The 12,601-nt window shown below is 33.4% G+C and overlaps 1 protein-coding gene across 1 annotated transcript in view; it reads right to left on the bottom strand.

The window, feature by feature from the left end:
• The window catches only part of LOC111700820 (peripheral plasma membrane protein CASK), a 44,397-nt gene that overhangs the window by 18,000 nt on the left and 13,796 nt on the right, over window positions 1–12,601 (bottom strand). Inside the window, exons 16-23 of the mRNA XM_023471874.1 lie at window positions 12,189–12,255; window positions 11,984–12,047; window positions 9,530–9,652; window positions 8,193–8,288; window positions 6,814–6,901; window positions 964–1,013; window positions 642–758; window positions 471–572 (exon numbers count right to left, since the gene is read on the bottom strand). Of these exons, the coding sequence (XP_023327642.1) occupies window positions 471–572; window positions 642–758; window positions 964–1,013; window positions 6,814–6,901; window positions 8,193–8,288; window positions 9,530–9,652; window positions 11,984–12,047; window positions 12,189–12,255 (707 nt within the window). The remainder of the gene's footprint in view (window positions 1–470; window positions 573–641; window positions 759–963; window positions 1,014–6,813; window positions 6,902–8,192; window positions 8,289–9,529; window positions 9,653–11,983; window positions 12,048–12,188; window positions 12,256–12,601) is intronic.

Here is a 12,601-nt window from a genome sequence, read left to right as displayed (position 1 = left end):
GCAATACGGAACGAATTGATAATAGGTTTATAAATCAATCAAAACTCCTCTTAGAGAGAAAAAGAAAATGTTTTAAATTTCTAATATGCAACAAGATTAACAGTTGCGTTTCTCAGTCTTGTGCCTTAAATATAAACTGGAGAAGTTACGAGGTCACAAAGTCGTAATATCTTCTTCTGTCTAGTTCACAGTAAATATTATGTAAGCTATTTTATCGCCACTTTTGTATGTTCGTTTTCTTGAAGACATGGAATAAATTCCCCCCCCCCTCCTCCAACAGCAGAAAATATGTAAAACTAGCTGAAGTATCCGGAAAGAATTCACGGTATTAAAGGGTTCCCTAACAACATGTTACGCCATTCGGTCCAGCCATTTGGCCAGCTATAGCTGACACATAAATATATATATATACATACATACATCCTAATATATATATATATGAGCGATCGAGCTTTATTATATAGATATACCTGGGCGCAAGGTATAAGGTCGTCTTCTAAAGGATCATATTCAAATTGTGCTCTAACAAATATATCGCAGGGTGGAGGTGCAGATCGGTAGGAAGGAACAATCTGAAAATAAGATTTTTTTTAATGACCCTGCCTTAAACAGCTTGAAATGTTGTAAAACTGCCTGGTTACCTTGAATGTGACGCTACCCCTGGCTTCTCTGAGCAGTTTCTGAAGAGACTCTATAGATTGGTTTGCAACACTAATCCCATTTATTTCTCTAATCTCATCTCCGACATGTAGTGTTGCCTAGATATCAAATATATGTATATATAACTATCTACATGTATGGTTGCCTAGATATCAAATATATATCTATCTAGAGATAAAAAACTTTTCAACACATTTTTCTATCGATTTTTACAAAATGAATTTCAAAGTAAGAAAGTAAAAAAAAAATATTCTTCCCCCCTCCCCCCCCCTCTTCTATAATCCAAAGTGAAAGCCTACTAACCTGTCTATGTATCATGCCACCATGCATTATCCTCCCTACAATACACTTCCCTAAAATATATATTCATATATGTTTATTAATGTGATAAAGGGAAGAGAGAAAATTATATCATTATTATGTTGTCAATAAGAAACTTTTTGTGTTGCCAAGGAAAACACTGTTTTGTAGAATGTCGAGGGATCCAAGTTCCAACATACTCTTTATGTATTATATCATCTATAATGCTTTAACCTCGACCTTATATGAATATAAAAGTTATCCCAAACGTCAGAACTATATAGCACATAAATTCCATATTCACGCGGAAACTTTAGATTGAAAGCGATTAAGTGTCTCAACTATGAAAGCTGACATGTACATTTGAAATCTCTTATATACCAATTTTTTAGCCTTCTTATTTGTCAAGAATTCTAGTATCTCTTGTTTATTCTTCAGGAGTTTACGTTATCCGTCTAAAACGAAAAGTACGCACTAGAATGCCAAATGCAAAATGTCGGTCTCTGGATCCATTTTTGACCTTAAACACTTTTATCTTCCGGATTAATGTTAAAGCAAACTGCATGATAAGCAAAAAATAAATTGTTTTTAACCCAACCCTCCCTGTTTGATTCTAATTCAGGGGAGAATAATTTGAAATCATGATTTCCCTTCAAAAGTGATAAGTTGTTAGTTCCGTTTTCTTAATTCCATTATGTAAAATGTACAATATGAATCTGGGATTGGAAGAAAGTCGCAAAGGAATTGAGTTTTTGCCACAACCTTTGATTCTTTAATTTGTGTTTACTTGTCGCTAATCTGTAGACATTTTTAATCCTGACAAATTATCTTAATTCTAAAAAAAATTCTCTGAGAGAAAACGCTCTAGAAAAGAGTGTTAGTTCGAAAGAATCTGAAATCTTCATCCAAGAGATTTCTATTCTACCCTGTATATTTCTATTTATTCTGCAGACTGCAGATTCTATTTATCATGAAAAGAGACATTAATTACAATCTGTATCAGAGCAATTACTTAAATAAAGGAGAGGGGGGAGGCAATGGAAGAAAGAACAAAAAAATGGAATTTGACAAGAAAGAGGAGGTGGCGGTTGGGGGGAGGGGGAGCACCAATTAAGTGGAATAGAGCAAAGAAAAAGTAGGGGGAGGGGCAATGAAAGAACAATAAAGGATGTGATAAAATTTGTATGAGGAGGAGGGGGTGAGGGCAGGAATTTAAAGAACAAAACAGAAAGTAAGAGAGAGACGGCTTGGAAAAAAAGGTTTTACAGGATAAGGAAGAGGATGAGGAGAAGGGGAGGGGGGCGGGGTGCAAGTAGGGGAAAGCAATACTTATGAGGAAAGAAAGAAGCAGAAATAATTGAAGAGAGTATAATGAATAAGGGGGGGGAGGGTGGAGGAATGGGCGGGATGGAAATGAAGGGGTGATGGAATATGGAGGGGTGATGGAGGAATACGGAAGGGGAAGTTAGATAAGAGAGGCAGTTGGAAAATTGAATAAAAACTTTGTTAATTTCCAGAAAATAGGATTGTACCCAGAAAATAAAAAAATACTATAACATCACAGAGAAGAGTCCGCAGGAATTTTTAAAATTCCGAAAAAGTGAAAATAGATTATAGATTATTATCTTGTTATGAGAAAGTTTGAAATTTAATTCAAAATGGGCCCACATAGAGCATAAAAATCGAAGGAACAATATCACCGTAGAAAAATCCAAGACATACATTACAAACAAAGCTAGGAGATTCCCTTTCAGATTTAAAACCTTCGACCTTGAATGTTACAAACCTACATTAAACACTAATAAAAACAGAATTATTGTCACCTCAACTTGTCTTTTGTCACTTATTAAAAAATGTTCAAGAATTACCAATGTAGTAAATGCTGTACTCTTAAAACTTTGCCTAGAACTGTATCAGTCCAGGTACAACCCATCAGCTATAAATGTCAACCAGGACACAAACTCTTCAGCGATCAATGTCAAGCCAATGAACACAATCTTATCGGCTCTAAATGTCACACAGGGACACAAGCGTAGCTATCAAACAAGCTCTGAATCGATCAATGCCAAATCTCTAGACGCAATTTCAGCTTGAATGTTTCGACAAGGACTATTCGGCTCTAAATGTCACACAGGGACACAAGCGTAGCTATCAAACAAGATCTGAATCGATCAATGCCAAATCTCAAGCAATGATCCCAGCTCGTATGTTACAACCAGTACAAAATTACTCTCAACACCGTTTAATGTGGAGTCTCTATATAAACTAATTTATTATAGATAACTTATTTTACAAGTTAACTTGATTCGACGTGATTACAAGTTCTATGTCGATATATTTAAGTTTAATGTACGTATTTATAAGACTAAAAATTCAAGGCGCTTCGCGCCATTCTTTCTAGGCTTTTAGGGCGCTTCGCGCCCATCTTCTATTTTAATTGTGAACATGTTCTTTTTGTTTACATTTCAAAACAAAGATGAAAAAAATTTTGCGGATTTTTAAAAAAAAATTCGCGGATTTTCAAAAATTTAATTTTTTTACAAAATTAAAAACCTTTAAAACACAAATTTTTAAAATTTCAATCATAAACCTTCCCTGGGGTCCCAAGATGTCCCACAAAAAATCGGTTCAGCCGTTTTGACGTTTATTGGATACAAACAGACAAACAAACAAACACCCAAACAGACAAGCCAAATTTATATATAGATTAGCGAGAATAGATATAACGTAGTTAAGCTATCTTCACATATATAAATTTTTTTGAATATACGTATTTAGAAGATTAACATATAGATATAAACGTAGTTAATCTAATCACAAAGCATGTTTTAATCATGTTACATAGCTCATGTATATCTAGGTATGTTCAGGTTAACAAATATGGGGATTGCTGTATTTATCACAAACCCAGCTACCCAGCTATGGGTATTTATTTCAAAATACCAGAATGAGCGAAAACAACAATCACTCCGCTGTTTCAACCCATATTTCGAGAACATGTCGACATGGACGTTTATAATTTTTAAACATTTTTTGAGACTTTGTGATTAGAAAAAAATATGTCTATTCAGATCGACTGCAGGTAAATTTTCTACAAATAGGAACTTAGTTCTAGACACAGATGTTTTAATCCCTATCCTAAGTCGTAGAATTCTGATAATTAATGTTAGATAAAATAGTTTGAAATATCAAAGATTTACATCCTAAGGTTGGAAAGATGCATGGATTATAAATTTGGAACTCAGATACTTTGCTTATGTAAGTAAGAAGTCAATATTAATATACGTTGCTTAAAGTAGAACCTCCTTATCTTGCTAACATTGGCTATAAAACTAGAGTTTCTCCTTTTAATGAATAAATAAATATATAACGATGTTTATAAAAACATATTGATTCCATTTATTCCCGTGGGAGGATACATAATCCTCTCCTAATTAGATAACTAACCCCATTTACATACTCTTCTACTCATTCACTCTAAACTTTTTACATCATCCTCCCTTAACTAACCCCCCTCTCCCCTCGAAATCCCCTTTATTTTTCCCATATTCAAGGTCAAAACTCATCAAAACTCATTTTTCCCATCCAAATCAAAACTCCTTATTCCCATCCTTTTCAGAACTCATTTTTCCCATCCTAATCAAAACTCCTTATTCCCATCCTTTTCAGAACTTATTCTTCCCATCCTCGTCAAATCTCCTTCTTCCCATCCTTTTCAGAACTTATTCTTCCCATCCTCGTCAAATCTTCTTCTTCCCATCCTTTTCAGAACTTATTCTTCCCATCCTCGTCAAATCTTCTTCTTCCCATCCTTTCCAGAACTCATTCTTCCCATCCTCGTCAAATCTCCTTCTTCCCATCCTTTTCAGAGCTCATTCTTCCCATCCTAATCAAAACTCCCTTTTCGCATCCTTTTCAGAACTCATTTTTCCCATCCTAATCAAAATTCCTTCTTCCCATTCTTTTCAGAACTCATTTTTCCCATCCTAATCAAAACTCCTTCTTCCCATCCTTTTCAGAACTCATTTTTCCCATCCTAATCAAAACTCCTTCTTTCCATCATTTTCAGAACTTATTCTTCCCATCCTCGTCAAATCTCCTTCTTCCCATCCTAATCAAAACTCCATCTTCCCATCCTAATCAAAACTCCTTCTTCCCATCCTTTTCTGAGCTCATTCTTCCCATCCTCGTCAAAAGGTAAGGGAGTGTTAAGAAAATTACTTTCTTGAGGCTGAGGTTAGTGGGTTGAGCAATGCCGCCATCGTTGTATTATATTTTTTGTCTTATTTTTCAAGAAATAAATTTTTCTAAGGATTAACAGTTTTTATAAATAAATTAAAATTATGAACAGAATAGTTTTGTTTCAACAATTACAGAATAAACCCGTTTCATTTCATGAGTTAAAGAAGAAATGTCATCATTCCACAGTTTTCTGGTTATTATTGTACAGGGTGTCCCAAAAAACATGGGAATTAAGTGACGAATTCGATATCGTCTTTGTTATGAATTAGCATTGTAATACCTAATTTCAAAAGCCATAATATTATTATGTCTGCTAGAGTTTATTTAATGAATAGGGTAAAAGACTGAAAAGATGTGTCTATAATGTCTCCGCAAGATGAACAGTGAATATGGACAAGTTTACTCTGTTTGTATACTGTAATTTTCTTGTTTTACCAAGTACAACCGGTTGCAGTCAAAACATAAACAAACAAAATGTAAACATAGCAGACGAAACTCTTACAGATTACAGCTTTCTCAGTAGGTATCACTATACTAAATCAAAGAATTATTCATAAAGACGATATCGAATTCGTCACTGAATTCCCATGTTTTTTGGGACACCTTGTAGTATAATTATAGATCAGGAGTCAAATAAAAAAATAAAGAAAAAAAAAATAAGAAATTAGTCTACATAAACTTTCCTTGTCGATGCAAAGGAAAGCAAAAATGTAATTTTTTGAAAAGTATTTTAATTAAATAATTATTACACAGTACACATATTTCCAGTTTTTGATTTGATCATGCAGCTAAACTAAGAAAAAATGTCCAACGGATCTAAAAGCAACTTAAAGGAATTGAAAATGAAGTTTTAAATAAAACGAAGTTTTAAATACGAAGTTTTAAAAAAACTTCAATTTTGAGGTAAACTAATAAAACGTCAGAAAACTGACAAAATCAGTTCTTTCAATTGTATTTCTTTACTGATTAATCTTGCAAAATGATCCAAATTCAAGTTTCTTAAATGTTTTCACTTTAAAGTTACGTTAACAATTCCTTTAAAGTTTAAGAAAATAAATATAAATTAAGCTAAATATACTTTTTATCAGGAAACGTTTAATTATTTAATTTAGTGAAATAATTTAGGAATAAAGATGGCCATTTATACTTTATTCAGAGATTTTTTAAAATATTCTGTTAAACTTCAGCTTCACCTAAAAAGGGGAGATTCTTAGTCATGCTCAACATTTTTGTGTCTAATAAAAGTAGTAAAAAATCTAGAATCTTCAATTCTTTTAGATTAAATTTAATCCTGGTTTTGAAACTGCTCTGTATTAGCAAAAACAAATCGACTGTTAGTAAACAATAACAAACTGCAGTAAGTTAGTCAGTTAAGAGAAGTACTCTGACATGCTATAACAATGAATAATGTTTTGTTAAAAATGATAAAAATCTAAAATTAATGAAGTTTGCATTCTAACAGATCTGAAAGGAAGGAAAGGATTACTAACCTAGTTCTGAGGAATTTTGAAAATAATCCAAATTTTCAATGGCCATCTCTATATTAAAACAGTTAAAATTAAAATAAATTACGGCGAGTTTAAAACTAAAGATTTAACAAGGATATCCTACCTTCTTCATTGAGCTTTAGCGTGATACCCATAGGTTCATCGGTATTTCGTTGGAACTGAACAAGACGCACCCTCGTCACATTCTCAACCTGAACATTTCTGGAGGTCATCAATTAGGTCATTGAACATTGCTAGAAGTCACGAGGTAGGCCATTGAACATTGCTAGATGTCAATAGGTAGGTCATTGAAGGTTGCTGGATATCAATGGGTAGATCATTGCACGTTGCTGAGTGTCAATAGGTAGGTAATTGAACATTGCTAGAAGTCATGAGGTAGGCCATTGAACATTGCTAGATGTCAATAGGTAGGTCATTGAAGGTTGCTGGATATCAATGGGTAGATCATTGCACGTTGCTGGATGTCAATAGGTAGGTAATTGAAAATTGCTAGATGTCAATAAGTAGATCATTGCACGTTGCTAGAGGTCAATAGGTAGGTCATTGAAAATTGCTAGATGTCAATAGGTAGGTCATTGAACATTGCTAGATGGCAATAGGTAGGTCATTGAACATTGCTAGATGTCAATAGGTAGGTCATTGCACGTTGCGGGATGTCACGAGATTGGTCATTGAATAATGAACATTGTTTGAGGTCACGGAGTAGGTCAGTGGACATTGTTCGAGGTCATGGGTTAGGTCATTGAACAATGTTAGAGGTCAGAAGTTCGATCGTTGAACAATGCTAGAGGTCAGGAGTTTGATCATTTAACAATACTGGAGGTCAAGAAGTAGGTCATCAAATATTGCTAGTGGTCACATGCTAGGTCATTGAACATTGCTGGATGTTACGTGCTAGGTAATTGAACATTGCTGAATGTCCACAGGTAGTCCATTGAACATTGCTGGATGTCACTAGGTTGGTCATTGAACATTAGTTGAGATCAAGATGTCAACCACTAATGATTGCCGGAGGTCACAGGTTACAGGTCAATGAACATTGTTAGAGGTCATGACTAGTACTTGGTGGACCATATTTGATATTTCTGGAGATTTTTAGGTAGGACATTTAGGATTGCTTCTAGGAGGTCCCTAGGTAGGTCCATGGACATTGATTGAGGTAATTAATTTATTTAGTTTCTATTGAGCTTATTTCAACTCAGAATGTTGAGTGTAATTTGTAAGAATACTGTTAAAACCTTAACCATTATTACTGTGAATTGTTATCTTCAATATTAAATCGTTGATCAAATAAAACCTACTTAAATCATTTTGAAAATTCAAACATTTTTTGATTTTTTACTTTTTGTTTTATTCATGTTTAGACTGCGAACATCCAACTTTTTACTAATTACTACGTATTGAAAGAACCGAATACATAAAATTCGATGCGCAAGTGTACCCTGTTTCGTTGAACTTATTTTGTATAAAGTTCTCATGTACCTTCTGACTGTACTGGTTGTCGAGTGTAGACCGTCCTGCCGTTTCTAAACTTCGTCCTTGTACATAGGATGGGTACATGATCTCATTTAGATTATCCTGACACAACAAATACCAATTATTCGAACATTTGGTTTGGACATTTTTTTCATGTCTTGGAGCCAAAATTGAGCAAAATTCCAAAAACAAATCTGATTGATTTTTTCCCCAATAATTTTTGGCCATATTTCTATATTTTTAAAAAAACAAAAATATGAAGCTTTGGACACAAACTTAATGTTTAAAAAAGTAAATTTTAAAACGCTTATTTGTAATTTGTACAATGGAATAGTGCATAAATGTGCAAAAATGGTGCAGAAATTTGTAAATGTGAAATATTGGTGCAAATTGGGGGGGGGGGGGGGGGTTTGGCTTGGGTTGCAAAAAATAAAATCTCTTTATTTATGAGTGACGATTGAAAATTAATATTGTTTCATTTAAATTGGATGCTTTCTTGTGTGTAAGTTTTATTTTTAAAATTGCTATTGTAAAAATAGTACTCATATTTAGTGCTATTTGTAAATGCATAGGGTTGCTAATGATGATACGTGCACAGTGCTATATATAAGGCTTTGCTGATCCCCAATATGATCTATGGCCTGATTATAAGCTTTACTAGTCACCTCACTCTAAACTGGAAGCAAGGCACCCTAGCAGTATTACCAGAACGAGTTTGTGACCTCATAGCTCTTTAGATTTAATTTTACGAACAAGTGTAAGAGAGCAGCAAATTTGTTTGGTTACGTATTAGAATTAAGAAATGCAATTGTCTGATTCAGTGGCAGGAATTAACTATTGTGGTGCTGATAGATAGAGCAGCATTATTTTAATATGAAATTATTTTTACGTTTTTATTATTAAAATGTGTACATAGTAAAAACTGAAAAGAGGTATTATTGTGTGCTCTTAAATGTGTGTTTATGTGACTTAAAAAATGGTTTTTGAGAAAAAGGGAGTGCGCTTGAATATAAGGAGGACAGTCTACACAAGACAACAAGAACTAAGAGAAAACAAAACAAATAAAAAAATCAATGATCACAAAAATACGTCTTAAAATTATCCTATGCGTCGGGAACTTAAGTTTAGGTCGGACTTTAAAATATCGACTTAAATTCCCGGTTTAGGTTAATCTTAAATTTAGTTTGTTTTCTTAGCAAGACCTATAGTTATCTAGCACTGACGTTCTCTGATCAGTAAGAAAACTAATTCATTGATTTCAATTCTGAACTATTTCTCTCCCTATTATTCTAAGTTCTTGATTACTTCCCACCCCCCCCCCTCCTCCCTTTCCACGGACTTACATCAGGACATTCTCCATTAGGACCTTCTACCTCGTCCCCCAGGGTCAAGGAGATGGTGGAGTGGGGCGGGGTCACCCTCACCGCCTCCTCGCCATACACCTCGTGAGCAACAACATCATGAGCCTAAATATACTTATTATAAGTTTTTTTTTAATTTAACTAGTTTCAAACCATCTAAGATTATAAAACTATGAAACTATCGCGCCTAGTTGCTTCATTCCATTTGGTCTTTTAATTATAAAGAATTTAGCACGTTTACAGGACTTTTTACATTTGTTATTTTTTAATTAAAAAAATATGGCACGTTTATAGGACTTTTTACATTTGTTATTTTTTAAAAAGAAAGAATTTGGCACGTTTATGGGACTTTTTACATCTGTTATTTTTTAATAAGAAAGAATTTGCACGTTTATGGGACTTATTACATCTGTTATTTTTTGATAAGAAAGAATTTGGCACGTTTATAGGACTTTTTACATTCGCTATTTTTTAATTTTTGTGTCGAACTAAAAGCTGAGTTAAGATTTGAAAATTTCCGTTAATTATTTAATCCTTCGTTCGTTACCGGAACTCTGCCAAGCCTTACACGATCTAACTTATGGATTTTATTTTTAAATACAAAAATAATGTTTTTTTTTAAAGAATTCTTTATTCTCGGGAGGAAATACATGAGGATTCTAGTCTAACTAGGCAAATATTTTCTCGAAAATACTTTTATTTTAGAAAGAGCATTTACAGCGGTGCAGCGTGGTGTAATCACATAAAATGTAACATTTATATAAATGGAAAATTACAAAATACTCGGGGAACTCTTATCTTTTCATTCAAGGAGAAAACTAAATATATTGGGAGGCACACCACACTAAAATTGCATGGTCCATGCCGTTACAACATATGTTCTGTATATGCATTCAGTCGTACTGTCCAGTTCGGTTTACAAAGTTATAATTCTTAATTTTTTATGTTTATTTTTAGTTGTGAAAACGTTTTGGGAGGTTTTATTGTATCTAATTCAATATCTTTCCATTGGCAACTCTAAGTTTTGTCCTTTATTTCTTTTGTATTATACAATCATTTTTACTGTGATACATGTCTCAATCAAATGCTTTTTTTTCATTCATGTCAAAATTGTCTGCATGTCTATACACTACGCACAACACATGTCTACATATTATTGTGCCTAGATGTCTGCATTACAAATATATACATGTCTAAAAGTAAGGACAGATGTATTTCTTTAACGGTCCTAAATTAAACGTCCGCAGACGTTTAAATTAGCATTAAATGAACTAATTACGATCGAATCAGTGTTTACGAAAAAACATTAGTTTTAAGTTTAATTTTACTCGATATTATAAATGTCCTACTTATTAAGTCTCCGTAAGGCTTGAATTGAGTAAACAATGAAGTCGATCAGATTTTTAAAAATCCTTGGTTTAGAACCGTGAACTAAAAATGTTTAGGAAAATTAGATAAACAGACTTGAAATAAATGGTTGAAGTCGCTGAGCGTCCTGAATGTCTAGTTTACAAATATTTGCTAAATAAGATAAAATAGAAAGAGAATCTAATGTGAGACTGAGAAACCATTCTGTCTAGTTTCCCAGTAAAACTTTATTTTTCCTTTAAATTTTGTGAAACTGAGGAGAAAGTTTGAAATTGTTTGAAAACTATGCAAACCAGAGTCTTAATATCCCATCTTTACTCTTTACACTTTACCAACACATTTATATCATTTCCACCATACAAGGGGTATCACGGCCGGGACGGGCCAGGGGGTACAAAAGGCGCGAATAAAGCAATACAAATTATGAAAATTGAAATCATTTCTGATTTTGGGTTTTTCAATTCTGAACTGGAAAGGAGTTGAGTCTTTGCAACAAACTCGAATTTTCTAATCCCTATATCTGTACATCCTGACAGTCCATACCTATGACATTTCAAACTAAGATCATTTGATCTAACAGAATTTATAGTTTGAAATATATAAGGTCTACGGCATTGGATGGCAAAGATATTAGGATTAGAACATCAGAATTTGTGGCAAAAACTCAATTCCCTTATGTGACGGATCGGTGAATCCTTAAGTTTAATCTTCGCGCGCAAATAACAGTAGTAGATTTTGCGTCTAAGGTTTTGCCAACACAATAAAGTTTAAGAGATCAAAAAGTTGTAGTTTGAAATATCGAAGCTTTACCTCATGAGGTTTCAAAGATTACAGGAGTTATAAATCATAGTTTGTGACATCAAGTCAGATCCTTTTAACTGTTCTACTTGGTGATAACGTTCGAAAAGTTTATTTTTTCATTTTTTATTCAAGGAATCTGTGACGAAAAAATTGGGGTGATTGTTTTTTTTACCCGTCTCCTCTTTACATAAATATAGTGTAGGGTAGTGTAGTGTAGTGTAGTGTAGTGTAGTGTAGTGTAGTGTAGTGTAGTGTAGTGTAGTGTACCTCTAGGTAATTAAGGGCTGTTAATCCATCCTTCAGTTTTTCACAAGCATCTGATGGAGGAAATCTAAACAAAACGTTTCTGATTTTCTAAAAAACTTCAAATATTCAAAAATCTAGCTTGAATTAGTAAATTATAAATATACTTTAGTCGAAAGCGACAAAAATTAATTTATACAGTACTGTACAGTACAGTACATGTGTGTACCTGAAAGGTCTGTATGTATTTGTGCTGATTTGATCGTAAAGATTTAGAAGAGTTTGGAGTTGTTCATCTTCAAGTATAGCAGACAGAAACTCCTAAACCAATTAATTTATGCATTATCTTGATATAAACAATACAGTGTAAATAAAACATTTAAACGTTTTGGGTTAGCCACAAAGAGTAAGACTTAAAGGGAGTGTTCGCGAAAAATGAAAGGGGGTATAGGCTTAATGCGATAAAAAAGCGCTTTTGATCACTACTAATCTTACTTCCATCTGTTGCGTCTATAAGGAGAAAATTGTTAAAGACGTCTCATACCGAATAACATGGCGTCCATACAAATTGAGAAAATTGCAACATACGACTTAGACCGTAAAAAAATCAATTTAATTTCAAACAAATCATTCAGATATTAC

Source organism: Eurytemora carolleeae, unplaced genomic scaffold (genome assembly GCF_000591075.1).
Source record: "Eurytemora carolleeae unplaced genomic scaffold, Eaff_2.0 scaffold81, whole genome shotgun sequence".
In the NCBI taxonomy this organism is placed as follows: Eukaryota; Metazoa; Arthropoda; class Copepoda; order Calanoida; family Temoridae; genus Eurytemora; species Eurytemora carolleeae.
The sequence above is the reverse complement of the archived record's forward strand: the minus strand, read 5'-3'. Positions and strand labels throughout refer to the sequence as shown.